Source organism: Saimiri boliviensis, chromosome 6, assembly GCF_048565385.1.
Source record: "Saimiri boliviensis isolate mSaiBol1 chromosome 6, mSaiBol1.pri, whole genome shotgun sequence".
In the NCBI taxonomy this organism is placed as follows: Eukaryota; Metazoa; Chordata; class Mammalia; order Primates; family Cebidae; genus Saimiri; species Saimiri boliviensis.
In genome coordinates, this window is record NC_133454.1 from 49,789,093 (window position 1) to 49,817,088 (window position 27,996).

The 27,996-nt window shown below is 47.4% G+C and overlaps 1 protein-coding gene across 3 annotated transcripts in view; it reads left to right on the forward strand.

Annotated features, from left to right (window-relative positions):
- The window catches only part of ZBTB16 (zinc finger and BTB domain containing 16), a 202,275-nt gene that overhangs the window by 111,229 nt on the left and 63,050 nt on the right, over window positions 1–27,996 (forward strand). For all 3 annotated transcript variants that reach the window (XM_003923685.4, XM_010334527.3, XM_010334526.3), the window contains exon 4: window positions 18,013–18,099. In XM_003923685.4, coding sequence (XP_003923734.2) covers window positions 18,013–18,099 — 87 coding nt within the window. The remainder of the gene's footprint in view (window positions 1–18,012; window positions 18,100–27,996) is intronic.

Sequence of the window (27,996 nt, forward strand, 5' to 3'; positions counted from 1 at the left end):
TGGTCTGGCTGAGAGGGTGACACGAGCCCCCGGCAAGAGAAGGCGATGAGCAAGGCTGGGTGTGCTTGTGACCACAAGAGGAAGGAGTGAGTGCTGCAGCGTTTAGAGCAGAGAGAAGCTCCCAAGAACCAGGGACACGAGGAAAGCTCCGGGTAGGAGGGTCATGGGATTTTGATGAGGTCTTTGCTGCCAGACTACCCAGAAGGAGTGCTGTGGTGGGAGTGGACCGCCTTTTCTGGACAAGAGGAAGCAAGAACTTGTGTGAGCTAGAACCAGCCAGCGAGGCATCTCTTTCCTCATCATCGTCCTCTGCCCATAGCCACCTGGCAGAGACTTAGAGTCCAGTTTCTTGCACTTGGGAGTCCTCCGATCCCTGAGATGGCTGTGACCGTCTGTGGCGTGCAGGTTGAGAAACGCTGCATTCAAGATGAAAAGCTGCCACTTTAGGGGGCCCCTTCAAGTGAAGGCATCCTCAGAACAAACACATATGTAAAAGTGAGGCTTAAAATTGGATGCAGACCCAGAAGATGATAAATTTCTCATATAGGACTTGATGGACTAGAAAATGTTACGAGTGCCTAGAGCGCCATATGTCCGGAAGACATAGCTCAGAGACTTGCCTCTTGGTGAGGCTGAGGATAGAGTTGGCCACCCTGGAGGGCAAATGGAGGAAGTGTGAGGACTGTTTCAGGATGGGGCACCCAGGGCTCCAGCCCACCTTCTTGGACCATGTGGGTGAAGCCCCTGTGTATGCCGTTAGTGAAGACTGAGCTTGTTCCCCTCATAGATGGAAGCCAGTGGGAGAGAGGGGCGGATGCCTCTGTGGTCAGGGGCTGCTTTTGTTGGCTCCCTCCAGGATTCAACCTGACAAAGACATCTCTTCCAGACTTTTCCCCAGTAGTTAATGCATTCCCTTCTCCTTCCCTCGACCTAGTCCCATTTTGATTAGAATTCTTTCACTTGCCTGGGACAAGAAAAAAAAAAAGCAAATTCTAAACTTTTCATTAGGTAGTTGGGATAAAAAGTCTTCTGGGGTAGTTGGATGAAACCTCAGCAGCAGCTCTCTCTCTGACTATTATAAGCTAATTGAGCACAGGGAGCTCATTGGCGGCTGCGTTTTGTTGCAGTAATTATGCAAGGCCACAGTCGTTTTCAGTAACAAGGTAACTCCGGGTAAAGGCAGAACTCTCTGAAACTTTTGATTTGCTGTAGTCTTCCTTCCTTGGTTGCCTTTGCTAATATGAGCCTGGGATAAAGGCCCAGAGACCAGATATTTTGGGAGGCTACTGCCTTGCCTGAATATCCCAAATCTCCCAGCGCCTTCATTGGCGCCTAATGGACATAATCCAGCACATCTGAGAGAGCTCTGCTGGAGGGTCAGTTTTGCATTAATTGAGATTTGGGGTCTGGAGTCAGATACTCTGGAGCAGGCATCCCCAAACTTTTTACACAGGGGGCCAGTTCACTGTCCCTCAAACCGTTGGAGGGCCGCCACATACCGTGCTCCTCTCACTGACCACCAGTGAAAGAGGTGCCCCTTCCTGTAGTTTGGGGACGCCTGCTCTGGAGTGTAGGCTTGAGAAGGACAGGTGCAACCTTTGAAGCTGACCCAGGAGCAAAGAGAAGGGCAGTGCACTGTCTTCATTACTTATCTATGCACCGAGAGCAGGGTCTGATTATAGATAATGAGGCCAAATGATACCTTCTATCTCTACTGAGGTCCTGTCTGCCCTGGCTGAGTAAAGTGTGGCCCTGCGTATGTAGGACTGTGATGACAAGTGTGAGAATATTTTCTAGCCATAGGATTCTTGTTGGTGAAACGTTCCTAGAGAGGCAGTCCTCACGCTGAACTCCACCCCCATCCAGAATCTCTATCAGGAGCTAGGAGCTGGCTCAGTGGGCTGGGAAGGGCCTTTCAGTGTCCTTTGGAAGGGGCCCTGGGGCCTTGCCAAACTGAACCTGTCCTCTGGGTGGCCTGATTCACCTCTGGCCTGCTGCCCATCAGCACTGAATCATGCTTCTCAGAGGACAGCGTGTAACTGTGTTCCCGATATAGCCCCCGGCCCCCCGAGGTGACAGGAAGAGTCATTGTCACGGGAGCACTCCATCTTTCTGACACCACAAGGCCGGCATGGCTTTCTTCCCCACTGCTCAGCCCTACACAGCCTAGAATTCTGCCCTGGGAGCATACATAGAGCTGGGTTTGCTTTTTTTGTTTTTTGTTTTTGAGTGACTTTTTTTTTTTCTCCCCCTAGTCTCCATCTCCCACTTTAGTTTTCGGGACTTCACCTCAGTCTCTGGCCTGGACTCTCTCCTTCTAACTCAAAATTATAAAAGTTTGTCACAGTCAGAGGCTGGCTGAATCGAAGCAGGAATGTGGTGTTTGGTTAAATTGTAAAATTAGCTAGGAAAGTTAATGAGGCATTCAGCCTCTGCCTGCTGAAGAGCAGGATGCTTATGAAGGTGCTTCAAAGCACCCTGACTGAGAAGGAAAGAAAGGGAGGCAGGAGCAGCAGGGGAAGCTGCCTAGGAACGTAGAAGAGCCTCGTCCAGGTGAGTTTCCAGGCCTGGAGCGTGCCCTTCACTTGCTTAGCTGAATGGGACCTGAGAAGTTATCCCCTCAATGCCCCTGCTGTGGGTGCAGCTCCATCTACCCACTGTGAGTCCATAGGAGTTCCCTACTGCATGTCTAAGAATGTCCTGCGACCACACACAGCTGGTTATGGTTAGGCCTTCTAGTGCCCAGATTTCCTTTTTGTCTTGGGCAAGACAGAAGAGACAAAGACTAAACACTTGGTCTTAGAAGGAGGCTGTGACAGAAAGGAGGAAACAAAGATGACATTAACAGTGGCTGCTAACATTTCCTGGAGGCCCTCAGGTGCCAGGTACTGTGCCCAGTGCTTTACTTCATCTCATTTGAGCCTCACAAGACCCATTTCACGTTGGTACTACTAGGATGTCCATTTTACAGATGAGGAGACTGAGTTTACTTGCCCAAGATTACTTAGCAAGTAAGAGACAGAGCTGCGCTGTGATCCTAGGGCTGCGTGAGCCTGAAGCCCCTAGTCTTAACTTCTGAAGCAAAGCTGTTTCCATCCCCTTTCCAGGCTGCCCACTTCTCCCAGCCCACGGCTCACGTGGTACAGATTGCACGCTTGCAGATGCTCACCCTGAAGCTTTAGAAGTCACAGTCCCAAAGGTGCATGCAGAAGAGCTGCCAACAGTCTATTTTCTGTACACACCAAACTCACAGGTCTTCTGATTACGCCAAACAAACCTTTCTGTTTTCAAGCAGCTATGGGCTTAATATGGCAGATAATTTCCCACCTTGACCTCTGGCATGGGGGGAGCCAGAAAAGAATTTTGCTTTGTTTTTTTTTTTTTTCTGGCGGGGAGCTGGTTCCTACTCAGAATGGGTACTGAGTGTGGCAGGCAATATTTCTGTTTTGAAAAGTGTGGCATCTTAAGCCTTCTGAATTTTGAGCCTGCAAATGTCAGCGCTGTAGTTGTAATGTAACACCTCAATTATGGTGCAGGAGGTAAGGAAGCCAGACTCTGAAACCTGCAAGGCTCTTTAGATCCACAGCCTGAGCCACAATTAAGGTTTCAGAAACACCAAAGGCAAGCCAATGAGTGTCATTTTTAACCAGTTTGAACATTTTACTACTTCCTAACATCAGAAGCACCCGGGCTAGAGAGCCCGGCTTCTTGTCCTCAATAAAGTGATTAAGCTGAATGGGTGTTGGGGTATATTATTAGGCTGAGAAGGGCTAAAAATAGACATGCTCTGTTTTCTAAAAGCCACAGCAGGCTTGGAGAGAGTGGCAGCATTGAGGTGCCACTGAGGGGCCTGGGGAAGGATGAGAAAGGGTGGCAGTCTCTGGTGCTCTGTGTCTGAGACAGAGATGGTGGGTGTTGTGATGGATGGGTCAGGTGGTAGGGCCTCTTTCCCAGCTGTCACCAAGAGTGGAGTCACAGCGGAAGCACATCTGTACCTGTACATACGTATGAATGCATTTAAAGTAACTGACAACTCCAGAGTCTCTAGGATGGATAACTGGGCCTAAAATTTACATACTCAGCCCCAAATAATTGAATTTACCTGCTGTTCTGGGGGAAGGTGTCCAATCTGGGCAGACTATAAGGAGCATAAGCAGGGGGACATGGGAAAGCAGAGACCTTTAGAGCCAAGAGTGAGGATCTGCTCGGCAAAGCCTTGGTTAACTAGAATGCTCAGAGAAGATGTAATCAGAGGACTTTTTGGTGAACTGAAGGTTAACCAAGAAACCTTGTTTAGATCGGTCTTTGTCATTTGCTATCATTCATAAATGTGAGAGTCCATTTTTTCTGCTTTCAGTGAATGCAACTGATTGTCTTTTTACGATAGAACATCTTGTTTGCTTGGAAGTCAAAAGGAGAATGCCTAAGAAGGGAGTCAAGCATGGAGGTATATACCTAATTAGAGTTTTGTTAAAAGATTCTCCAGAAGATCGGTTGTACCTTTTCTTCCCTACATGTTTTCACACCTTTGAGCTCATTTCTCTCTATAATAGCTTTAAGTGTCTGGGAGGGGCTAGGAACATGACTTCCACTTTGTAGATGGAGAAACAGGTCAAGAAAAGCAGGATCTTAGAATACACTGAAGTCTACAGCAGAGCCCGGTCTAGATGCTGTGCTGCTCCCAGTCCAGGCTCTCTTGGGTAGACAGTGTTGCTTCATGCCTGGACCAGGAGGTGAGCATTGTTCTTAATGGGCAAAGGACTCCAAGAAGAGAGTTAGGTGGGCTTCCTATGCTGTCACCCTGATTGAAGTTTTTTGTTTTTTTTTTTTCTTTTATGCTTACTAGCTATGAGACCTTGGGCAAAAGAACTAAGCTTTTTAAACCTCAGTTTCCACATCTAAGACTGGGATTACAGGTGGCTCCTGCCTGTAATCCCAGCACTCAGGGAGGCCAAGGCAAGCAGATCACCTAGGATCAGGAGTTTGAGACCAGCCTGGCTAACATGGTGAAACTCCATCTCTACTAAAAGTACAGCAATTAGCTGGGCGTGGTGGTGGGCACCTGTAATCTCAGTTACTCAGGAGGCAGGAGAATCACTTGAACCTGGGAGAGGAGGTTGCAGTGAGCTGAGATCACGTCACTGCACTCCAGCCTGGGCAACAGAGCGAGACTGTCTCAAAAAAAAAAAAAAAAGTTTGCATGTGTATAAAATGGGGGGTAATTGTAGAGTTGCTGGGAGAATTAAATGGCATATTGTGTGTAAAGTAGAGCAATGCTTGTATCATCATGAATGGGCATCACATGTTATTAGTATTTTTGTCGCGATGACTGTCAACACTGTGGCAGCGGCAGCATTGTGACGACTCATTTCAGGGCAGCCTTTGTAGGATCCTTGGAAGCGAAGGAGTGAAAGTATTGATGTTGTGCGCCTATTGAGTGTACTTTCTGTGCCGGGCACCTTCATGTGTGTCATCTTGTTTAAACCTCCCAACGACCTTATAGCCCCATTTCTGAGTGAGTGGTGTCAGTGCTGTCGTACAACTTACAAGTCCTGCTTTTAGGGGAGGAAGGATATATCATCATCCCTTTAACAGGTGAGGAAACCAAGGCTCAGCGAGTGAAGCTGCTAATGCTCCTGATTTAGCTAGTGGGTAGCTGAGCTACCATCTTAGTTCTGTCCACATCCAGCCCAGGTTCTCCGCCAAACTGCCTGTGATGGGAGCAGGGCCTTGGCTTAGATAGCCTCCTGTGCAGACTGAACCCTGCCTCTTCCCTGCAGCTTGACCTGGATGTCTTAGGGGTCTCTGGCACTGCTTCCTGGTGGAGTTTCCAGAAGAAGAACTCTCATCCGCAGGGCTTGTACAGCTCACAGCCAGTTGTCAGCAGATAACTTGTATGCAGAACTCTGCCAGTTGCTTTCTTGAAGAGTGCAATGGTTATCACACTTGTGGTGGCATCTGGAGCCTTGTAAAAGGCTTTATTTCTTGTCATTTGTTGAAATATTATTACCTAAGGATATTTTATCTTAGAAACAAATAAAATACATACACACTACAAAGACAGTTGCAAGTGGCATTGGAGAGAGATGCCAGGAGAATGGAGAGGATAGGGGATTCTGAGAACCAAGCAATGAAGGAACTGTCACTATCGAGATCCTCAAGAGATCCCAACATTGGGAGAGGACCTGGCATTCTCTTCAGTCAGTGGGACATGAGGGAAACAGGGACCAGCCTGGAGAAAGCATGGGAGGACCAGACTGCCGTCGAGGCTGAGGAATGAGGAACGCTGCCTCCTATCTCCTTTAAAATACCTCAAATGAGAAGTCAGTCGGCAGGAGTGTCAGGGGATGCTGGGGGACTGGGGCAGGGACAGGTATCAGCTTGAAATGGGTGGAGTAGGCACTTGGATCCTGGCCACCACCCTTGGAGGGGTCTTTTTTCTATTGCCCAGGCAATATTGTCAGTCCTATTCAGAGGAGAGGGGTGTGTGTGTGTGTGTGTGTGTGTGTGTGTGTGTGTGTGTGTGTGTCTGTAAAAGCCTCCATGCCATATTTAGGATGTGGGCCTGTGATGGAGCATTCTGAAGTTGCTTCAGAAGAAAGGAACAGAATAAATGAGGATGGGAGGAGGATACCAAAGATTCAGATCACAGGTTGAGCTTTGGGGCTGCCGCGGGCCAGCAGAAGCCTCGCTTTTCGTTCTGAACTTCTCTCCTGAGAATTCCCAAGTGGGGACCTGGGAGGAGGGCCATTGTTGGTGGTTAGAAATTGCAGAGGTGTCCCATAAAATCATGGCAGAAACCGTTTCTCCTACGTCTCTGGCCTTATTATTGAGCCTTTCACAAATGCCAAGGCTGCAAAGCTATCTTTTAAACAAAACAAAGTTACGAACACTAGAAAGCCCAGGTACTCCCTGAAACTCGGGTCAGTCTCTGGCACAGCGTCACTGGCTCTGCCTGACTCTGGCTAATGATTCCCCCAATGTCTGGACTCTCTGTTCCATTTTACCCACCTGATACAGCAGAGTATTCACCTCGAAAAGGATACTGCTGGCTTAACCAGGGAACCCAGTTCTTTTTTCTATTGCCCAGGCAATATTGTGAATCCTGCTCAGGGGAGAAGGGTATGTGCGTGCATGCGTATGTGTGTGCATAAAATCCTCCGTGCCATATTTAGGGTGCACTTGGTCTCGACAGTACCTTCCCAACACCAAGGGTTTTAAACATTTGAACTCTCATGTATGGCCACATTTAGCTTTCTTTGCTATGAGCATCCATCTTCTCACAAACACCTGCTCGTCTTTTGTCCTTTAGATGTCCCAGTTTAAAACTTGTCATTTCAAGATGGAGCGATGAAAGGATTCACCAAGCGTTAGACAGCTCAGGCAGTGAGTCCGGACCCTAAGTCAGTTTCTCTTGGTACTTTGGAAAATCTTGTGTACGCTGGCCAGCAGAAGCTTCCTTGAGCCAATTGTCTACCCTGCCTCATCTAAGGGTGGTCCTGTCTGCCATTCCAAATAGCATAATACCATGTAGATGAGAGCCCCAGAGAACTTAGTGTCTCATTTACCCAGGCCTTTTACTCATGGCGATTGGGCCTGGCCACCCAGAGCTGTGGGGCTGGAAATACTGTGGGTTGCATATCCTGTAGGGTGTGGCCAGGAGCTGTCCTCCTGGGGCTCATCAGTTTAATGAAGTGAAATTATTCTATCATCATGCTAATGACTGTGACTTGAGCACCTGTTATGTGCCAGGTACTTCATCTAGGTTCTTGCTTAAGCTATCAGGATTAATAGCTTCATTTTCAGGAGGGAAGTGAGGCTGCAAAGTTGATGCCAGTACCATACCACCAATGAGTGGTAGCGCCCTAAAGCCATCTCTGGCTTTGAGCTGCTGTGGGACTTCATTTTGAGGGGCCTGGCCATTAACCTCTGAGAGATCTCTTAGTTGGCAAGGCATGTCTGGAAGGAAATCTGGTTCATCACAGCAGGGGCTGACATTCCTACAGTAAGAGAGATTGTGTGCCCTTGTGCTGATTGCCACTATACCACAATTGCCCAGACATAGAAGTTGCCAGGAGAAGAAAGAGATTAGAGGCAATAGTAAGACGAATCCTTGAGTCAGTGCTTTTGGACTTCAGGAAGATTCTTATTTTATTTTATTTTTGAGGCAGAGTATTGCTCTATTACCCAGGCTAGAGTGTAGTGGCACGATCTTGGCTCACTGCAACCTCTGCCTCCCAGATTTAAACAATTCTCATGCCTCCCCAGTAGCTGGGATTACAGGTGCATGCCACCGTGACTGGCTAATTTTCTGCATTTTTAGTAGAGATGGGGTTTCGCCATGTTGTCCAGGCTGATCTCAAACTCCTGAGCTCAGGAGTGATCTGCCTGCTTCAGCCTCCCAAAGTGTTGGGGTTACAGGCATGAGCCACCAGACCCAGCCTGTACTTATTTAAAATCTGCAACAGATGTATTTTCCTATTTATTGCATTTTATTTAAAATAATTCACTTGTGTATTTTTACAAACATAATTCATTTCAAACTGGTTTGCACTCCCTGGTTCCCTTCTGGGTAGGAATAGGAAGGTAGTGATACCATTAAACATTGGCCATGAGTGATGATGGGAGCCATTTTCCTGATCTTCTCCTGGGAAAGACTGTCCCTGTCTTTACTGGTGTGTTTTGGCTGGAAAGGTAAGAATATTTTAAATTGTATGATGCATCTGTTGCATGCAATAGATGTTTGTGTGTGTCTTGCATATTGCCATTATTTTATCTCCTGATGTCAATGAGGATGTTGGTGTTAATGACAACTAGCATTTATGAGGCAGTTACTGTATGCCAGACACTTTACATATATTATTTAAATTAATCAGCCCTCAGCCTACCCTGTGGCATAAACACTCTGAGCCCAGTTTTCTAGGTGAAGAAATAGGCTCAGAAAAGATAATTCACTTCTCCGGGGTGATCACTAGACATGGCAGAACTGGGACTTGAACCGGAGTTTGTTGGATTCCAGAGAGCGTGCTTTTTTTTTTTTTTTTTTTTTTTTTTTTTTTTTGAGACAGAGTTTCGCTCTTGTTACCCAGGCTGGAGTGCAATGGCGCGATCTCGGCTCACCGCAACCTCCGCCTCCTGGGTTCAGGCAATTCTCCTGCCTCAGCCTCCTGAGTAGCTGGGATTACAGGCAGAGAGCGTGCTCTTAACTGCAGTACTGTGCAGGCTAATGTTGAGTTCACGTGTTTGTTCTGGCTCAATCAGTGTTTCTAAGCCTGTTGGATTACCTGCCGGTGCTAAAAGTGGTAACAAAAGAGCTTTCCAAGCCACTCTGGCTGAGAACTGAGTTGCGGGGATAAGGGACAAGGTAGACCTGTGTGCTCTCTGTGGGACTTGAGAGAGAGACTGGGATCCCAGTAAGAGACAAGGGCACCATGGAGCTTCCTGGTAGCATGACATTAATTGGGTAGGATAAGAAATGTTCTGTCAGTCATAAAGATGTCTCAGCATTTTCTTCTGCCCTGTTCCACGGTTTCCTCCTCTGCAGAGTGGATATTTAGCCACACATCAGGTGTCAGTCATTTGCCAGGTCACTGGTGGGACACTGGCTTTTGGGGATCTGAAAACCACCTGTCTGCAATCCCAGGTGACTCCCGTTTTTCTGTTGCTCAGCCAGGGAGACTTTCCTGGGGTCTTCCTCTATCCAGGCGTCCCCAGACTTTTTACACAGGGGGCCAGTTCACTGTCCCTCAGACCCTTGGAGGGCCGCCACGTACTGTGCTCCTCTCACTAACCGCCAATGAAAGAGGTGCCCCTTCCTGAAGTGCGGCGGGGGGGCTGGATAAATGGCCTCAGGGGGCCGCAGTTTGGGGGCGCCTGCTCTATCCTATATTTACATGGGGCCCTGTTTCATTAGTTCATTCACCTTCCCGTCCTGTAGTGAGGCTGGACTCAGGATTTTCCCTGTAGCCTTGTCACCCACAGCTAACCTTTAACCATGTCCTGGGCTGTTCGATGGGTCTGGTTGTTTTCCTTTCGGTTAGTGTTTGCCCACCTGCTCTCCCCTTTCCCTCTTTCCTGAATCTGTGTAGCTTCCAGAAACTCTCGTTCTGGATCAGCTTTGTGTTTTGTTGATAAAGGAGAAAGAGCGAGAGCGAGCGAGCGAGAGAGCCTTCAAGCTCCTCTCCAAGAGTACATATCTCCTTGAGGGAAAAGAACACGCAGTGCCGGCCTTTGGAATTGGCAGCCAGTGTACTGTTCTTCGTCTGATAAGAGGTACTGTAAATAAAACTGTACACCGTGGCCTGTTGTAAAATGCCCCGAGTCTGTACTCATTGTTCTGACAGCTTATGCTTTTTTTGGGTCTGCTGTTTTGGTACACTCTGTACTTCCTTATGTAAGCAGGCGTGCAGATCTCATCAGAACATTCAAGATGTTTATTTTAAAATCTCAAGGAATTCTGAAAAAAAAGGACACACCACTCAACATTAGATGCTGGCAAACATTAGGTGTTTTTTCAGTGTTTCCTTTTTTTCCCTTCTTATTATTAGCATGGGGGTGGGAGAGGTTTTGGAAAGGGAGGGATTTGGATTTGTTTTCTTCACTCACTGGCTTCTGCCTTACTGCCTTCAGAGAGACACCAAGCATATCTGATTGCATTCAGTATCTTCTGCTTCCTTCCTGGATGCCCAGGACCCCCTGAGCCCCATTTCTGGTTAGGGCGCGTAGGGAGGGAGGCTCTTTGTCAAGGGAGAGAGGGCAGCTGCCGGGAACTTCCATGGCTTCTACTGGATTTCAGCTACTGGATTTCAGCTTCATCGTCGTTGAGATCTTGCGCATTTAGAGAAAGCTTTGTTTTTGGAAGTGCCCTTCTGGCTCTTCCCTCCTTTGATTCCTGTGAGTTGGGGTGATCCTTGGCACAGAGGGAGAGAGGCTCCCACACACAGAGGCCTGAGTCCTGCCTCTGGCATGTGCATTCTCTCTTTCCATCAAACTTTAACCAGCTTTGAACCTTCCTCCTTCCTTTATCCCTAGCCTTCTGGAGGTGTCAGGAAGTCAGGGGAAAAGGGGAGAAGAGTAGGGGTCTGGAGAACCCAAAATGGTCAGAGAGCTCCCTGCTCCCTGCAGGGCAATGCTTAGAACATCCTGAAGCTCTCACCTGCCGGGTCCCTGGGAGATTGGCAGGGGCAAGAATATCTGTCTGTCTGTTTCACAACTGGTACCTGGAATGTCAGATAAACTCAGTGCCTGGGGTAGGGAGTAGTTGCTCAGCAGATCATTGCCCGGGGGCAGTGGGGCAGGAGGCTCACTGAGGGAGGGCTTGTTCGTTGGCTGCCACAGGGAACGCTGGGCTGGGTTGGGAGCAGACATGCTGATGAGAGGGAGATCTTGCACCAGAAGCAGCAGACAGCCCCACTTCCTAACCTTTCCTTCCTTTTCCTCTCAACTCCGTGAGACCCAGCCACAGACCACGTCCTTGAGTTTTTAAAAAAGGGGTAGTAGAGAACTGAGTGTGTAGAATAAGGACTCTGCCACCCCCTAGGGGACAGACAGCTTGCCAGTGCCCCGAGTGGCGCACCCTTCTCAGGTCAGTTCTACACCCAGGAACTTGCCTGGGGCCTTCTGTGTTTAACAAGCATTTAGCGAGCAGAGACTGTATGCCGGGCATGACGCAGGGCATCAGGATATGGTAAAGCCCAAGACAGGTGAGAACCTGCTCTCACAGAGCTTACAGTCCATTGGGAAGATGGAAGAGAGCCCCAAATACAGGACAGTTGAATGGGGCTCCAGGGCCTTGTCCAGGGAAGATTTCAGAGCCAGGTTGGTGAATAGCTGCTGATACTGACATACTGGTTCTATGGCAGATTTTTCTGTTCCCCTCAACAAAATAATCACTCTCTTTAAATTAGAGGAACAAGGTGGGGTGTGCGTGTGTGTGTGTGTGTTCATGTATGTGCAGGTGTGGTGCCATATGTCTTTATGAATGTGAGACTCACTTTACACAAGATAAATGGCCCCCAAATAACTGTACGTCCAATTCCAGTAAAATCAATCATACTTTAATTGCATGAAGGGAGCTCTTTTTTAAAGGAAAAGTGACTGGAAATAATGGTAGCTTCAACTTAGTGGTTCTGCATATCTACCCACCAGCTGTGGGGTGGAGCACTTTCCCCACCATGTCATGACTCTCCGAGGGACCGTCTCTTACTGTTCCCATTTTACAGCTGAGGCAACAGGCTCCCTGAGACAGGCAGCTTGCTGACGATTTGACCTCCGGTCTATCTGATCCAAATGTGGAGCTCTTAACCACTGCACTGCCTCCTGTGGTACAAAACCCACCAAGGACCTCTGCTGTCCACAGAGTGTTTCGTGATTGACAAGGAGTTTTGTATTCATTCATGTCCGTTATCCCATTTGCTCCTCACAGCAGCCTCAGGGAGGCAGGCAGACAGGCTCATTCCCATTTTACAGATTGGGAAATCAGTCCATCAAGGTGTGATGACTCGTGTGATGCCCACAGCAGTGAGTGGCCAAGTTAGGCGTGGGACCTGGTGCCTGCAGCTTAGATCCTGCTGCTGTCCTCGGTTCACTTGGATCTGTGATTGCTGTGGATAGCAAGGGTCTAGCCCCCTTTATCTTCTGCTAGCCTCCCTCTGCTATTTAGTTTCTTTCTGAAATCTATTCCTTAACTTCCCCACCCCCGAGTCTCCCACCTCAACCTCAGTCCATCCCGTGCAGCTGGCCTCCTAGCTTGTCTTCCCTTGCCTGGTGTGGGTGTTCTCACATGGTGGCCCTGCTTTCCACAGATGTCAGTGCGTCCTCGAGGTCCTCCCTGACTGACTACCTTATGTAAAAGAACAGCCCCTGGCACTCTCCGTTTATCTTCACTTAATGCCTTTTTTTTTGTTTTTGTTGTTACTTGTTTTGAGGCAGAGTTTCACTCCTGTCTCCCAGGCTGGAGTGCAATGGCGTGATCTCAGCTCATGGCAACCTCCGCCTTCCGGGCTCAAGCTGTTCTCCGGCCTCAGCCTCCTGAGTAGCTGGGATTTAAAATTCAGCTACCACACCTGGCTAATTTTTTTATTTTTAGTAGAGATGGGTTTTCGCCATGTTGGCCAGGCTGGTCTTGAACTCCTGAGCTGAAATGATCTACCCATCCCAGCCTCCCAAAGTGCTGGTGTTACAGGCGTGAGCCACCGTGTCTGGCCCTCTTCCCTTAATTTATTTCTCTTTTTATCACTTATCACCACCTGGCCTGTTCTATATTTACTTGCTTTTTAAAAATCTGCCCTCCCCTCTTGAATGTAAGCTCCCTGAGGGAAGGGATTTTGTCTCTTTTGTTTATTTGCTGTAATCCACCTCTTGGCATACAGTTCCTGGACATTCAAAAACCAGCCCCTGTGTGTAGGAAGGATATGGCAAGTCATGGCCATCCCAGAGCTGTGTCCCTGGAGTTCTCCCCACTCCAGGTTGAGCCCCAGGAAATTTTGTGGGTGTAAATTCTGCTGTTAGGTCCATGTGCACCTGCTGTGTTCAGCTGGCATGACCTCCTTCCCTCCCCTTCACCCCCTCCCATTGATGCTTTATAAGTGTATTAGTGGCTGCATGATGTCACCGTAATGCATTTTGGGAATAGCCATGTGGTTTATACACACTTGAGTTGCTTTGAATGCAAACCTGACATCATAGTGAAGGCAGCAGTGAGCAACATATGCACAGTAAACAGGCAGAGACTGTCTTATTGATTAACAGATGAGGCCTCTATTATCGATCAAAGCTTGGCGAGGAAATTTATCACTTTTAATTTCAGGGCTGCCAAATATTTCTGCCTCTGAGCCAGCCATTACAGAGACAATTTAAAGGCACAAGCCTCCTTGGGAGAGAGGATTTCGTCTGTCTCGCCCTGCTCCACTCACGTGTCCGTGGAACTACCTGTCTTTGGTCTCACCCTGGAGGGTTGGGGGGAAGTCAGAGCCTGTCTGGGTGGGCGTGGGAGTATTGGGGCTTCATGAGTGGGGGCTAACAATGGGAACTGACATTTGTGTTATCCACGTGTAAGGAGGGATCTGGCCCAGAGTCACTGAGGACAGGGACTTTCACATACTCAGCTCAGTGTCGTGACTTCAGTGAGGTGGGGGTGGAGTGGCGGGACTTTGAAGGCAAGCAGATGTGGTCAGGCCTGGACCAAGGGAGCGCCTTTACTAGATCGTGTGTGCTTATCTGTCTTCATCTTCCTCTGCACTTGTCTGATGGTACACATCCGGCCCTTTATTTCCTACCTGGCCTCCTTCCTTTCTCTCTGCTTCTCAGTCATTAAAGCGAGAAGCTGCTCTAGCCCACAGTGATGGCTGTTTTCTAAGAACCCTCCATACCACATCCCTTGGAAGCCTGCGGCATGGCGGGCTTCTCGCTGATTGCAGGTCTTCAGTGTGGGAGCCCACAGGACGCCCTCGCCTTCCCAGCCGGTGCCTCCCTCCTCGGGTCTTTGCGTCCCCTTTCTCCTTTAGAGAGCTGTGAGAGCAAACAGAACACAAGGAAGAAATACAATTAAAATCAGATTTCTTACACATCTACAGAAAATCATTGATGGCGAATGATTTGGGACTGGAGGCAGTTTCTAATTGTGAGGAAGCTGTGATTCACCCAGCCCCAGCTTTCCCATCTGGGCCCACTCTGCTCTTGGAAGGTCTTTCTGCATTTCCAGTATAAATGGATGAAAGGTAGCCTTGGCTGCTACCCCTGTGAACACACGTCATGACTGCTTTGCAGTTTTCTTGGCTCTTTCTTCAAAGTTCTCTAAGCCACGTACGAGGTGCTTGGCCTGAGGATGTTCTGTGGCTTGAAGGGATACCCAGAGGTCACCATGGGATTCTTCCGGCCTCCAGGTCAAATTCAACCCCAGCCACCTAAGGCAAATGACAATATTTATTTATTTATTTATTTATATTTTTTGAGATGGAGTCTCACCCTGTTGCCCAGGCTGGAGTGCAATGGCGTGACCTTGGCTCACTGCAACCTCTGCCTCCTGGTTCAAGCAATTCTCCTGCTTCAGCCTCCTGAGTAGCTGGGATCACAGGCATGTGCCACCATGCCCAGCTAATTTTTCCTATCTTTAGTAGAGAAGGAGTTTCAGCCTGTTGGCAAGGCTGATCTCAAACTCTTGACCTCAGGTTATCCACCCACCTCAGCCTCCCAAAGTGCTGGAATTACAAGCATGAGCCATCGTGCCTGGCCCAACAATAATTATTTTTAAAGCTCTTCAGGAAAAGTGAGTTCATATCCTCCCTGGGGTACTTTATTACCCACATACCTGGCCAGTCGACTCACATTTGTTGAGCACCTACTAGAGTATATCCTGCTCATCAGTAGAAAGATAGGTATCAGTGAGATAAAGAAAGTCAATACCCCCGAAGGACCTCACATTCTAGACCTCCTCCAGGGTCTTCATATTCTTCACTGCAAGAAATGCTCATTGGTATTTAAGTCTGTGCTGGAACCACTTGTATTTGGAGTTACGTTCCTTAAAAGTATGTGCTGATTCTCCAAGGCAGAGGTTTTCAAATTTGTAGGAAAGTATTGGAATTGTTTTTCTAACCCCCAAACCCTGATGCATAAAATAGATAAATTGAATTTTCTTTCAGAGAAGGGAGCTCAGACCCCACCCATGGGTTCTTACCCATGAAACATCTTTGCAGATGGAACCCTAGGGAGGCCGAAGGGTATGGGGGTTACGAGTGAAGGCTCTGAAATCAGGCTGCCTATGTTTGGATTCACGTTTACCGTATTACCCACTGTGTGGTGTTGGGCAAAGTGCTTAACCTCTCTGAGCTTGAATTTACTCCTCTGCTACGTGGGGGTGATGATAGCATGTACTGTAAATGGTGGTTGTTAGGATGAACCAAATGTTACATATTAAGCATCTTGCATCATACCTGGTATATAGTCAAGCCTCAGGAAATCTGAGGTGATTTGAAAACAGCACGGTGGGTTACAGATATATGTAAAAGTAGTTCTGGCTCTTAGGAGGCTCTAATACAAAACTAAAACACAGGCATATTTAAAGAAGAGCTAAGATGACCAGACACAGTGGCTCACACCTGGAACCCCCAGCACTTGGGGAGAACGAGGTAGGAGGATTGTTTGAGCTCAGGAGCTCGAGACCAACCTGGGAAACATAGTGAGACCTCATCTCTTAAAAAAATAAAAATAAAAACAGAATTAGGTGGGTGTGGTGGCCTGCGTCTATAGGCCTAGCTACTCAGGAGGCTGAAGTGGGAGGATCACTTGAACCCAGGAGGTTGAGGCTGCTGTGAGCTATGATTGCACCACTGCACTCTGGCCTGGGTGACAGACGGAGACCTTGTCTCAAAAGTAACAACAAAATACTAAGACATGTTGAAAGGAACAGAGTGGAGTGGCAGATAGGAAAGGACAGAAGAGCAAGGGGCTGGAGTGCTTGATGTCCACAAACTCTGCTCTCGAAAATGGAGTGGAGGAATGGGACTGGGCATTGCTCAGGCACCGAGACTCAGGGAAGTCAGGCAGCACCCAGAGAGGGCTGGTGAGGACCTCTTACCTGTGGAGTTGGTTGGCTAACTGAGACAGGTTATGGAAGGCCTTGAAGCCAAGTAGAGGAATTCAGAGTCCGTCCAAATTGGGAGCCATTGTATCTTCTTGAGTAAGAAAGTGTGAGGAATCAAGTGGCCTTGAAGGAACCTGCATCTGTTGAGTAGTTTGCAGGTGGCTGGTGGTGTGGAAACACCCTTGTGTCTTACAGTGTTCTGAGTGTCATGCAGCAAGAGCCTGAACGGGGCGATGATGATCAAAATGCAATGGAAGAGCGCATCTAGGAGACATCTTGAAGGAAAAATGCCAAGGCTTGTGACAGGTGACCCCTGGATCAGATAATGTAGTAGAGCTATGAAGACTATTAGCCAATGATAAAAAGTACTGTTTCATCTTGACATGGTGGCATTATCACTTTAAGCCTTCTAAATAACAGGTCTGAAAAAGTTTATTAAATTGAGTGGCACTGAATTAATTTTATTTATTCTGCAAATATGTATAGTAATAGGTTTCCACTGTGTGTCAGGCAGATGCAGCTGTGCACAAGATGACACAGTCCCTCTGCCAGGGAGCTTATGGTGTGGCGAGGGAGAAGGACAGGGCCACAGGCATTTAGAATGGAACCCAGTAAGGGCCAGGAGCTGGAATATACCAGGTGCTGTGGGAGCATAAAGGAGAGTCGCCGTACCTACCCACAGGGCCCCAGGTATTGGAGCCGATGCATGAATGATGAGTAGGAGCCCCAACTGCACCGTAGCAGCCAGGGAAGCGTGGGAGAACTTCAGAGGCAGAAGACGTGCAGAAGAATGTGCACAGGCTAGAGAAAAGAGAGCAAGCGTGAGGTGTGAGAGATGAAGCAGGAAAGAGGAGCACACCCAGAAGTGCTTTGTGAGTCATGATAAGATGCTTGGACCTTGTTCTCCAGGCACTGGGGAGCCATTCAGGGGTTTTACATGGTCAGCTGGAGACAGCAGTTGGGGGTAGATGATGAATTTAGTGTTTGACACACTGAGTCAGAGGCCCCCATGGACATCCAGGTTGAGGTATGTCAGCAATTCTTACCTTCCTATAAAGTACAGTCTAGGCAACAGGGCACATTTCCCTGCATTGGCATCATTTTTCTCCTGTCCTCCCATCACCTGGAGGTAACTCTTCAGATCCCCCTCCTTCTTGGGGTATCTCACGTGGACCCGATTTCTATTTATCTTGGTTATTCTGATTTTGTTTCTCCTTCTCTCTTGAAGAGCCCTAGACAAGGGTGTTTGGAGCTCAGTTGGATGAGTGTTCACCTCTTGGAGGAGGGTCTGAGCCATGGATAATCCCTCACTCAGGATTTTTGCAGGTGTCCAGTCCCCTCCCCTAGTATCCACCTGCACAGTTGTGGCCCAGGACCTCCCCCCTCACCAATGGACTATTGCTCTAGTGGTAACTGCCTCTCCTTTCTTTCAGCGGGTGCCAAAGCCTTTGTCTGTGATCAGTGCGGTGCACAGTTTTCGAAGGAGGATGCCCTGGAGACACACAGACAGACCCATACTGGTGAGTTGACTTGGATTTCTATTCTCTAGGTTTTCTACAATGTTGGTGGCACATGAACATAAACTATCTGGGTGGCAACCTCTTTTTAGCAAATGTGACATTCAGTCATTTCCTGGGGGAGCTGTGAGTAGGATGGGCTTCTGGCACATTCAGCTACTCTTGTCTGAGGGGCTTGCCCAGCAGGAGTTTATAAGTATGGCATGGCCCCATGAGAATGTCTGTCCTAGATTAGGCCTGGATCTGCCTCTAACGGGCCACTGAGATCCTTCTTGGAGGTATCCAGTATGCTCTTGTTGAGACCTTAGTCTGTGATATTATCAAAATGTCTTCTTCCTGTAATCAGAAAATCTCTCACACCCCATCTGATGAAACTGAAACCCTCGCGTGGCCATGGTGGGCTGGTCCTCCCTCTGTGAGAGTTGAGACGTTGTCTAAAATCAGTCTGTACACACGATGCATTTGAACGATATTAATTCACAATGACAGAGCTTTATTTGATTTCAAAGGGATTGATTTCACCACACCGAAGTCATCTGATCATCGTGATCAGCACTGTTGTCATCACATCATCACGGCAGCTCACACTTACTGAACACTCACAATGAGGCAGGCACTGTTCTCAGTGCTTTGCGTCAGGGGTCCCCAACCCTGGGGTCATGGACTGGTGTCCATGGTGGCCTGTTGGGAACCAGGCTGCATGGCAGGAGGTGAGTGGTGGGTGAACCAGCAAAGCTGTATGTATAGCTGTATGTACAGCTGCTCCCATTGCACACATTGGCACCTGAGCTCCGCCTTGTGTCAGATCAGCAGCAGCATCAGATTCTCATAGCGCAAACCCTGTTGTGAACTCTGCATGCGAGGGATCTGGGTTGTGTACTCCTTATGAGAATCTAATGCCTGATGATCTGTCACTGTCTCTCGTCACCCCCAGATGGGACCATCTAGTTGCAGGAAAACAAGCTCAGGGCTCCCACTAATTCTACATTACGGTAACTTATATTATTAGCTCATGATATATTACAATGTAATAATAGAAATAAAGTGTACAATAAATGTAATGTGCTTAAATCATCCCAGAACCACCCTCCTGCACCCCGCCATATGTGAAAAAGTTGTCTTCCATGAAACTGGTCCCTGGTGACAAAAAGGTTGGGGACCACTGCTTTATGTGATCCCACCTGGCTAGTCTCTCATTAACCCTGTAAGGTAAGATAGGAGGCTACTCTTATGTCATAGATGAGGAAACTGAGGCTCAAAAGAAAGGGGCTTGCTGGAGTTGGTAATGGGGACAGCTGTGGTAGAGACTTGTAGTTCACAGCTGAGACTGCATGGGTTTAATCTCTACTCCACAACTTCCTATTTGTGGGTCCATGGATAAATTATTTAAACTTTCTTAATGTAGATTTCGCATCTGTTAGAAGAGTGGAGTAATATTGGTGTCTACCTCATAGCATAGGGTTGTTGTGGGGATGAAATAAGATATTTTATTTGAAATATTTCATGGAGTGTTTGGCTCACAGTAAGTACTCAGTAAATAGTAGTAGGTATATTTGATGCAATAGATATTTATTGAGTTTCTGCAATGTGCCTGGCACTGTTTAGGCATTTAAGATGCGGTAGTGTATGAGATAAATGACATTTCTGCCCCCCATGGAACTGAGATTGTAGCTGGGAGACAGAAACAGCAAGTAAGTGCACGATATCATGTCTGGTTATATATAGTAGGTCCTACTAAGGAAAGGATAAGGAGTAGAGAATAATAGGGAGAAAGAAATATTGTGGATAAATATTATGGATATTTAGGGAGAGATGGATAAAATGGTTAGGGAAGAAGGTGGTGTCTGAGCAGAGTCTTAAAAAGTGAGGGAGTTGGGAGGCCAAGGCGGGTAGATCACTTGAGGCCAGGAGTTCGAGACCAGCCTGGCCCACATGGTGAATCCCTGTCTCTTAAAAAAAAAAAAAAAAAAAAAAATTAGCCAGGCTTAGTGGTGCATGCCTGTATCCCAGCTACTCGGGAGGCTGAGACAGGAGAATCGCTTGAACCCAGGACTTGGAGATTGCAGTGAGCCAAGATCATGCCATTACACTCCAGCCTGGGTGGCAGAGCGAGACCTCATCTCAAAAAAAAAAAAAAAAAAAAAAAAAAAGTGAGGGAGTGAGCCATTCAAAAATTTCTGGAAAGAATGTCTAAGCAAAGGGAGCAAGCACTTGCAGAAGCCCCGAGGCTGGGTCAAGCCTGCCAAGTTTAAGAACCCACATGCAGAGCAGTGTGGCTAGAGAGCAGGAAGTGACTTGTAGAGAGTCAGGAGGGATGAGGGTGGGATCTGGCAAGTCTCTCAGCCCTGGTAAAAGATCTGGATTTTATTCTGCATGTGCTAAGAGTCCTTTAGAAGGTAAGAAAATATTTGCAAATCTTATTTTTGATGAGGAACTTATAGCTAGAAATAGAGGTCATATAATTCAAAAAAGCATTCAAATAATCAAATAGTGGGTAAAGGTTCTGAGCAGACTTATCTCCAAAGACAGACAACTAGCCAATGAGCACCTGAAGAAGATGCTCAACTGCATTTGCCATCAGGGAGATGCAAATCAAAACCACAGTGAGATACTGCTTCATGCCCACTAAAATGTGGCTGCAATAAAAATACAGATAGTAACAAGTGTTATCAAAGATGTGGAAAAACCAGAACTCTCATATTATGCTGGTGGGAGTGTAAATGGTGCAGCCACTTTGGAAAACAGTCTGGCAGTTCCTCAAGAGGTTAAGCATAGAATTATCATGTGACACAGCAGTTCCTCTCCTAGGTATGCAGTCAAGAGAACTGTGAAGATATGCTCACGTGAGAACCTGTACATGAATATCTACAGCAGCATTATTCATAATGACCAAAACCTGGAAACAACCCAATGTCTATCAGCCGATGAGTGGATAAGCAAAGTGTGGCATATTCATACCATGACATACTATTTGGCCCTAAAAAGGAATGAAATACTGATATATACTATAACATAGATGAACTTGAATATGCTCCGTGAAAGCAGCCAGTTGCAAAATGATTCCGTTCATGTGAAATATCTAGAATAGGCAAATCTATAGAGACAAAAAGTAAATTAGTAGTTGGCAGGGGCTGGAGAAGCTGTGGGGAAATGGACAGTGACTGCTGATGGGATGGAGTTTCTTTTTGGAGTGATGAAAATGTTCTAAAATTCATTGTGGTGATGATTACACAGTTTTGCATACCAAGGCTTCTCGACTTACAGTAGGGCTGTGTCTTGATAAACCCATCATAAGCTGAAAAGATAATACATCAGAAATGCATTTAATACAACTAACATCATAGCTTAGTCCAGCCTGCCTTGAATGTGCTCAGAACACTTATATTAGCCTACAGTTAGGCAAAATCATTTAATATAAAACCTAGGTTATAATAAAAGTGTTGAAGATCTCATGGAATTTATTATATCCTGTACATTACTTCAAAACTGTGATGGTTTCCCACAATTATAAAGTTGAAAAATCGTAAGTCAGTGACCATTCTATGTATTCATTGAACTATACACTTTAAAAAGCATGAATTTCATATTGTATGATATATTAGATCTCCAAAAAGCGGCATGGGTATGTACATGTGTATAAATGATCTCTGCCAGTGTCAGGAAGAGTCACTGGTTTCACTCATGCTACCTCTTTCTATATATACACATACATGCACAAACAGAATGATGTGCTGTGTATTAAGCGGTTCTTGCATCGCTGTAAAGAAATACCTAAGACTGGGTAGTTTACAGAAGGGTTTAATTGGCTCACAGATCTGTAGGCTTTCCAGGAAGCATGATGCTGGCATCTGTTCAGGCTCTGGGGAGGCCTCAGGAAGCTTACAATCATGTGGAAGGAAAAGGGGGAGCAGGCATGTCACATGGCCAGAGCAGGAGCTAGAGAGAGAGAGTTGGACGAGGGGAAAGCTGCTGCATACTTTTAGATGACCAGATCTCTAAGAGAACTCACTCATTGTCATGAGAATAGGATGGTGCTAAACCACTCAGGAGAAACCGACCCCCATGATCCAGTCACCTCCCACCAGGCTTTACCTCCAACGTTGAGACTTACCCTTCAACATGAGATTTGGGCAGACAAATATCCAAACTATATCACATCATATAATGACATTTTGGTCAACAATGGATTGCATATATGACAGTGGTCCCGTAAGATTATAATACTGTATTTTTACTGTGCCTCTTCTACATTTACGTGTGTTTAGATACATAAGTACTTACCACTGTGTTATAATTGCCTGCAGTGTTTAGTACAGTAGCATGCTGTAAAGATTTGTAGCCTAGGGACAATAGGCTATACCATATAACCTAAGTGCTTAGAAGACTGTACCATCTAGGCTGGTGCAGATGTGCTCTGTGATACAGCCTAGAAGCTGCGCACTAGGAAGTGGAGAGCTGAAACTTGACCCAGCTCACGTGCTCTTTCCATGACTCCCTAGCTGCTTGCGTATTGAGTGTTGTCTGTGAGCTCACTGCCCTGTCCTGGGCTGGGCTCTTTTGGATCCCTGTGCCCTATTTAAGACAAAAATTGCCTAATGGAACATTTCTCAGAACATATTACTAAGTGACATGTGACTGTACCCACACACGCTCACACACACACACACACACACACACACACACACACACACATACATAGCTTTACTGAGATGTAATACATAAATACACACAGATGCACCTGAGAAGAGGGGAAAGTAATCGATTGGAGAGTTTTGAGTGGGAGAATGACATGACTTGATTTATGTGTTTAATAGATTATTCTGGCTCTTGTGTTGAGGATTGACCATGGAGAGTGTTGTCATGTAATAAACCATTCCAACAGTGGTTTAAAACAATCAAGTATTATTATTTCTGGCAGTTTTGTGGGTAACTGGGTACAGCTGCGTGGTTTTCACTCTGGGTCTCACGTGGTTTCTATCAGGTAATGGCTGGAGCTGGTGTCATCTGAAGACTTGACTGGGCTGGACTGGATGTCCAGGATGGCTTCTTCACTTAATTATCTGAGTCTCAGTGTTCCTTAACTTGGCTTCTCTCTTCAGCAGAGTAACCTGGACTTGTATGACAGCCCAGGTTTCCAGGAGTCAGGACACAGGGACTGCTAGCCCTCTTAAAAGCTAGGCTGAGGCCAGGCGTGATAGCTTACGCCTATAATCCTAGCACTTTGGGAGGCTGAGGTGAGTGGATCACAAGGTCAAGAGATTGAGACCATCCTGGCCAACATAGTGAAACCCTGTGTCTACTAAAATACAAAAATTAGTGGGGCCTAGTGGCATGCGCTTGTAGTCCCAGCTACTCGGGAGGCTGAGGCAGGAGAATCACTTGAATCCAGGAGGCAGAGGTTGCAGTGAGCTGAGATTGGGTCACTGCACTCCAACCTGGCGACAAAGCGAGATTCTGTCTCAAAAAACAAAAAACAAAAAACCAAAAACCAAAAAAGCAATAAAAGCTAGTCTGAAAGTACACAGCATTACTTCCACCATATTTCATCAATCAGATAGTTATAGGTCAGCCCCAGAATGAAGGTGCTGGAAGGCTGGACTCTCCTTCCCAGTAGGGAAGTGACAGAAGCCTATAGGGAAAGAGGAAGCGGGTGGCAGCCATCTTTGGAAACAGGCTACCACAGGGGACGAAAGTGGAAGAAGGAAGAACACCAGTCAGCTGCTGTTAAGATGATTGGTGTCAGTATTCCAGCATTCTTGTCCAGGCCTTTTCTAAGTGGAAAACGTGCCTCCTGACTGGCACCTCGAGCTTTGGCCTGGAGGGGCCTTGCCCTGGCAGATGGGAGGAGAGCTTCACAGGTGAGCTGACATTCCAGTCCACATCTCCCTAGCTCAGTTAATAGAGAAGGTGACCTGGTGAGGTTATTTTGCCCAGGCTTCCAGAGCTTGTTGTCATGAAAGTGAGGGGACCACTGGGTCTCCCAGGGTCCTGGCCATTTTCTTATTGCTAGACCACATGTCACTGAGAATCCCACTTAGAATTCTAGTCTGGGGGGCTGAGCTGTGAGCCAGCTTTGCCAAGCAGCTTAATTCTGTCCATCCAGATTAAATTTGCAGCAGCAGGGAGCAAGCTGCCCTCTCAGCCGGGGGCAGGGGAGCAATTTGAGTCCCTGAGGGGTGAGCAGCTGTTCCCAGGTGGACCCCAGATGTATGGAACACCCCCTGGTTCCATACATCTGGCACCTACTGGGAATATGATGGTGACCAACTCAGGCACATGCCCTGTTCTTGAAAGAAGCTGAAGGTCTGAACGTGGTGGTCTGGGCCCTTTGTTTTTCCCCAGAGGTCTTGTGGAGGGGGCTCCTCTCCTGGAGGAGGGAGAGGTCAGCTGTCGAGTGCCCCCTGCTGATGTTGAGGTAAAATGTGGCCTGCTCAATAGGCCACATGTGGTATGCTCAATAAAGATTGAGTCAACTGAGCTCTTGAAAGGATGCGGAATGGAGAAAATGAATCCAAATGAGGGATGCGAGACCAAGGTGGATGCTTTGAGAAAGGCTCTCTGCCAGCCTTACTTAGTGTGAGCTGTGGGCGAGCGCCCCCAGTAGGGAAGAGCCACTTCCTTGTGTGGGGCAGGTGTCGTGCTCAGTGCTGAGGGGGATACGACAGCAGCCTTACCCTCAGGATAAGGTTGGCAGAGAGGGGTCCTGTGCGACCCTGGTGACTCTGACACGTGGCAGAGCTCATTCATCACTCATAGCGCTACTTCCTGCTGAACCCAGGTGGATTTTCAGTTCTCCTAATAATCCATGAGAGAATACAATCTGAAATCTATTTGACCTCTCTGTTCCAGGAAAGGGGACCCAGGAGGAAGGGAGATGCCTGATGACAGGGAATGCTGAAAATATCACTAAAGCTCTTGGAGTGGGAAAAACCCAGTAGGAGGCCAGGTATTGTTGGAAGAGCTCTGAAAAAGAGAAGGAGTGGAGGCCCTGGGACGGTAAAATAACACCAGTGCCGCTTGATATTTTTGCTACCTTAGTTTATCAAACACTTTCCTCTGTTACACCCATTTAACAGATGAGAACATGGGGGCCTAGACGCTACCCACTAGGAACTGGAGAACTGGAACTTGACCCAACTCCAACTCAAGTACTCTTTCTATTGCTCCCCGGCTGCCTTCGCATTAACTGAGTCTTGCCCAGGAGTCTGTGGGCTGAATGGTTCAGGGTGATCCTATTTAGAGGTCAGTGAGCTCATGGCCCTGCCTGGAAAGAGCTCTTTTGGATCCCTGTGTCCCATTTCACTAAGAAGCCCCGACACCCTGATGTAGAAGCCTCTAATCGTCCTCCTGGAGTAGGATACAGTTTGCCTGAATTAGATCAGTTTCATATCCAAGGCTGCCATGTGGGAGTTCATGGAGCTCACATGTGGCTTTGCATAGCACAGGTGGTTAGGGTGTAGATATTCTCAAAACTGGAAAATGAATTTTATGGAAATGATTTCCAATTCCAGTCTATCCAAGAGCATGGCATCTTCACATCTCACCCTTTTGACCCTACTTGACCTGGATGCCCGTCCTGATGTGTGTGACCCCTCCTTGCCCCCTGCCCTCAAGATCTTGACGAGCTCAAGCTGGTGTTCTAGGAGGCCATGCTTATGGTTGGGTTGGGCTCAGGCTTTGTTGTCACATTCAGTTTTCTGTTTTGGTACAACGAAGACTTTGAGGAGATAAACAGAGATCATTTTACACCTTTTATATTATGACAAATACATATTGCAAAACACTGCTGCTTCCAAAATGTTTGGGTTGCAGAACAGTGAGGAATTAACAGCTAGGCAGTTCCCGAGATGCTTGTACTTCATTTACACATCAGAATTTTTTTTACACTGTTCAGTAAAATAAAAGTGAGAAAACACACATACACACACGTGCACACCCACATGCACACCCAGTGCACCACCTGGCTTCTATATCAGAACGTCTTAAATTAGTAAGTAGTTATTTAAGTCCAGATAAACTGATAAATACCATTAATAGCTTAATTTATACTCTGGGTTTGAAATTTGACACATGGACACTATCTTGGCTCAGGAAACACAAGTGGTTTTGTGCCAGAGGTTTTAATGACCGATCAGTAATATAAATTGCTGCATCACTGAGCAGAAATAGCTTCTCCATGTCATTTGATCTGGAAACTTCTCTGGCCAGGCAGCAGTTAATAAATTTAAAAATAATTACCCTCTTTATTCAAAGTCAAACCAATTAGGAGTAGGTTTTACAAATCATAATGTTGTTCAAGCCACTGTACATCCCCATTTGGGACTTGAAGAGGCCTGGGGGCAACAGACAGGATCTAGTGGTGTTAATTAGAGGGCAGCGACATAACTTGGCTGCTGAGCTCTGGGGTAGGAGGCTGAGGCAGTCTTCGGCATGCCCTCAGGAGAAAATGGGAGGTGTGAATGAGGAGGCCATGAGGGTGACCTGGAGGAACCTTCAACTCTTTCCGTCCATCTGTAGGGAACCCTGAGCAGCCACTTATTTGTAATCTGAATATGAGGGATTTGGGGCCAGGGCTGGTCTGTGTGGGCCTGGCCAGAGAGACTGAGGGAGTCAGGGAGCAGGAAAGGGGGATGGGCAAATGACTGCTTGGGGACGAGACACCTGCCTGAAGGCAGGGAAGGGCATGCGATGGTCTCTAGAGGACATTACTCACCAGGGCTAGGTGAGTTTGAGCCCTAACAGGGTATCGCAGGTTTGTCATGCAGATTGCAGGGAAGAGGAACCCCATGAAACCTAAAGTCAGAGCGTCAAGTGGAGGGTATTTGGTGCATAGTGGTGACCCAGAACTTGGGATCTGTTGTCAGACAATCTAGATTCAAACTCCAGCCCCATCACAGACTGGATGATCTCAACATAGGCCTCGCGTGGAGTAAGTGCTCAGGAAATGGAGGTGGCAGTTCCTCTCCTTGCATCATCCTGGTCTTCCTCAGAGGCCTCTGAGAACATGCATTTCCCCCACTGGGTAGATGACAGGGAAGGGCCAAGTCAATGAGGAGGGTGGTGGAGGAACAGGAACAGCATACACCTGCTTTTCCAAGGTTATGGTGGGGTCTTCCAGAATCGCTGACTGTTCTCTGGCCAAGAGGACATTTGCAGTATGCCTACTGACCTGAGAGCCACTGGGGCCCTCTCAGTGCTGCTGAGAGAAGTGAGGGCGTATTGAAGCCCCACACTCTGAGCAGTCTCGTGGAGCAGATTTGGTACATCTTAAGGCCCTGAGGCCTGGAATGCCCAGAGCTTCCCAAAAGAACCACTCTGTTGGTATCTAAACAGGTGCTGTGTAAATCCAGGCCAGACAGGCCACAAAACTGGAATCGAGACGAAGCAGGTGTAGCAGCCTCCAGGAGCACCAGGCCTGTGCCCTTCCACATCTTAGAGGAGGCCTCAGTGACTGGTGCCCTCAAAGGCTCAGGAATTTTGAGTTCCCAGTGGGGTCCTGAAGCATGTCTGCTATTAGCAGAAATCTGGGTATTCCCTCTCTCTCTCGACCTCTTCAAATAGAACCTTCCATCTCATCCCACCTTTTCCCTAGTATGAAAAAAGAGGCAGAGAGGCAGACAAAAGATAGCTAAGGTCATTCCTAGGTTTAAGTTCTGAGGCTGGGAAGCTCAAGGGCACCCCCTGCAGGCCCAGCGTACTAGGTTGAACTAGACCCTAGGCTTACCCTGGAGCAATTCAGCTCTCTCCCCCAGCCCTCAACCTGCTCTGCAAGGTCTGCCAAATTAGTGACTCAGGTTTGCCTATGTAGAATAGGCATGCAGAATAGCCTGTGCAGCTGGCTTATCCTGTAGTTCTTTCATTTCCTCATTCTCTGAGTTTTTAAGTACGTACTGTGTGCCA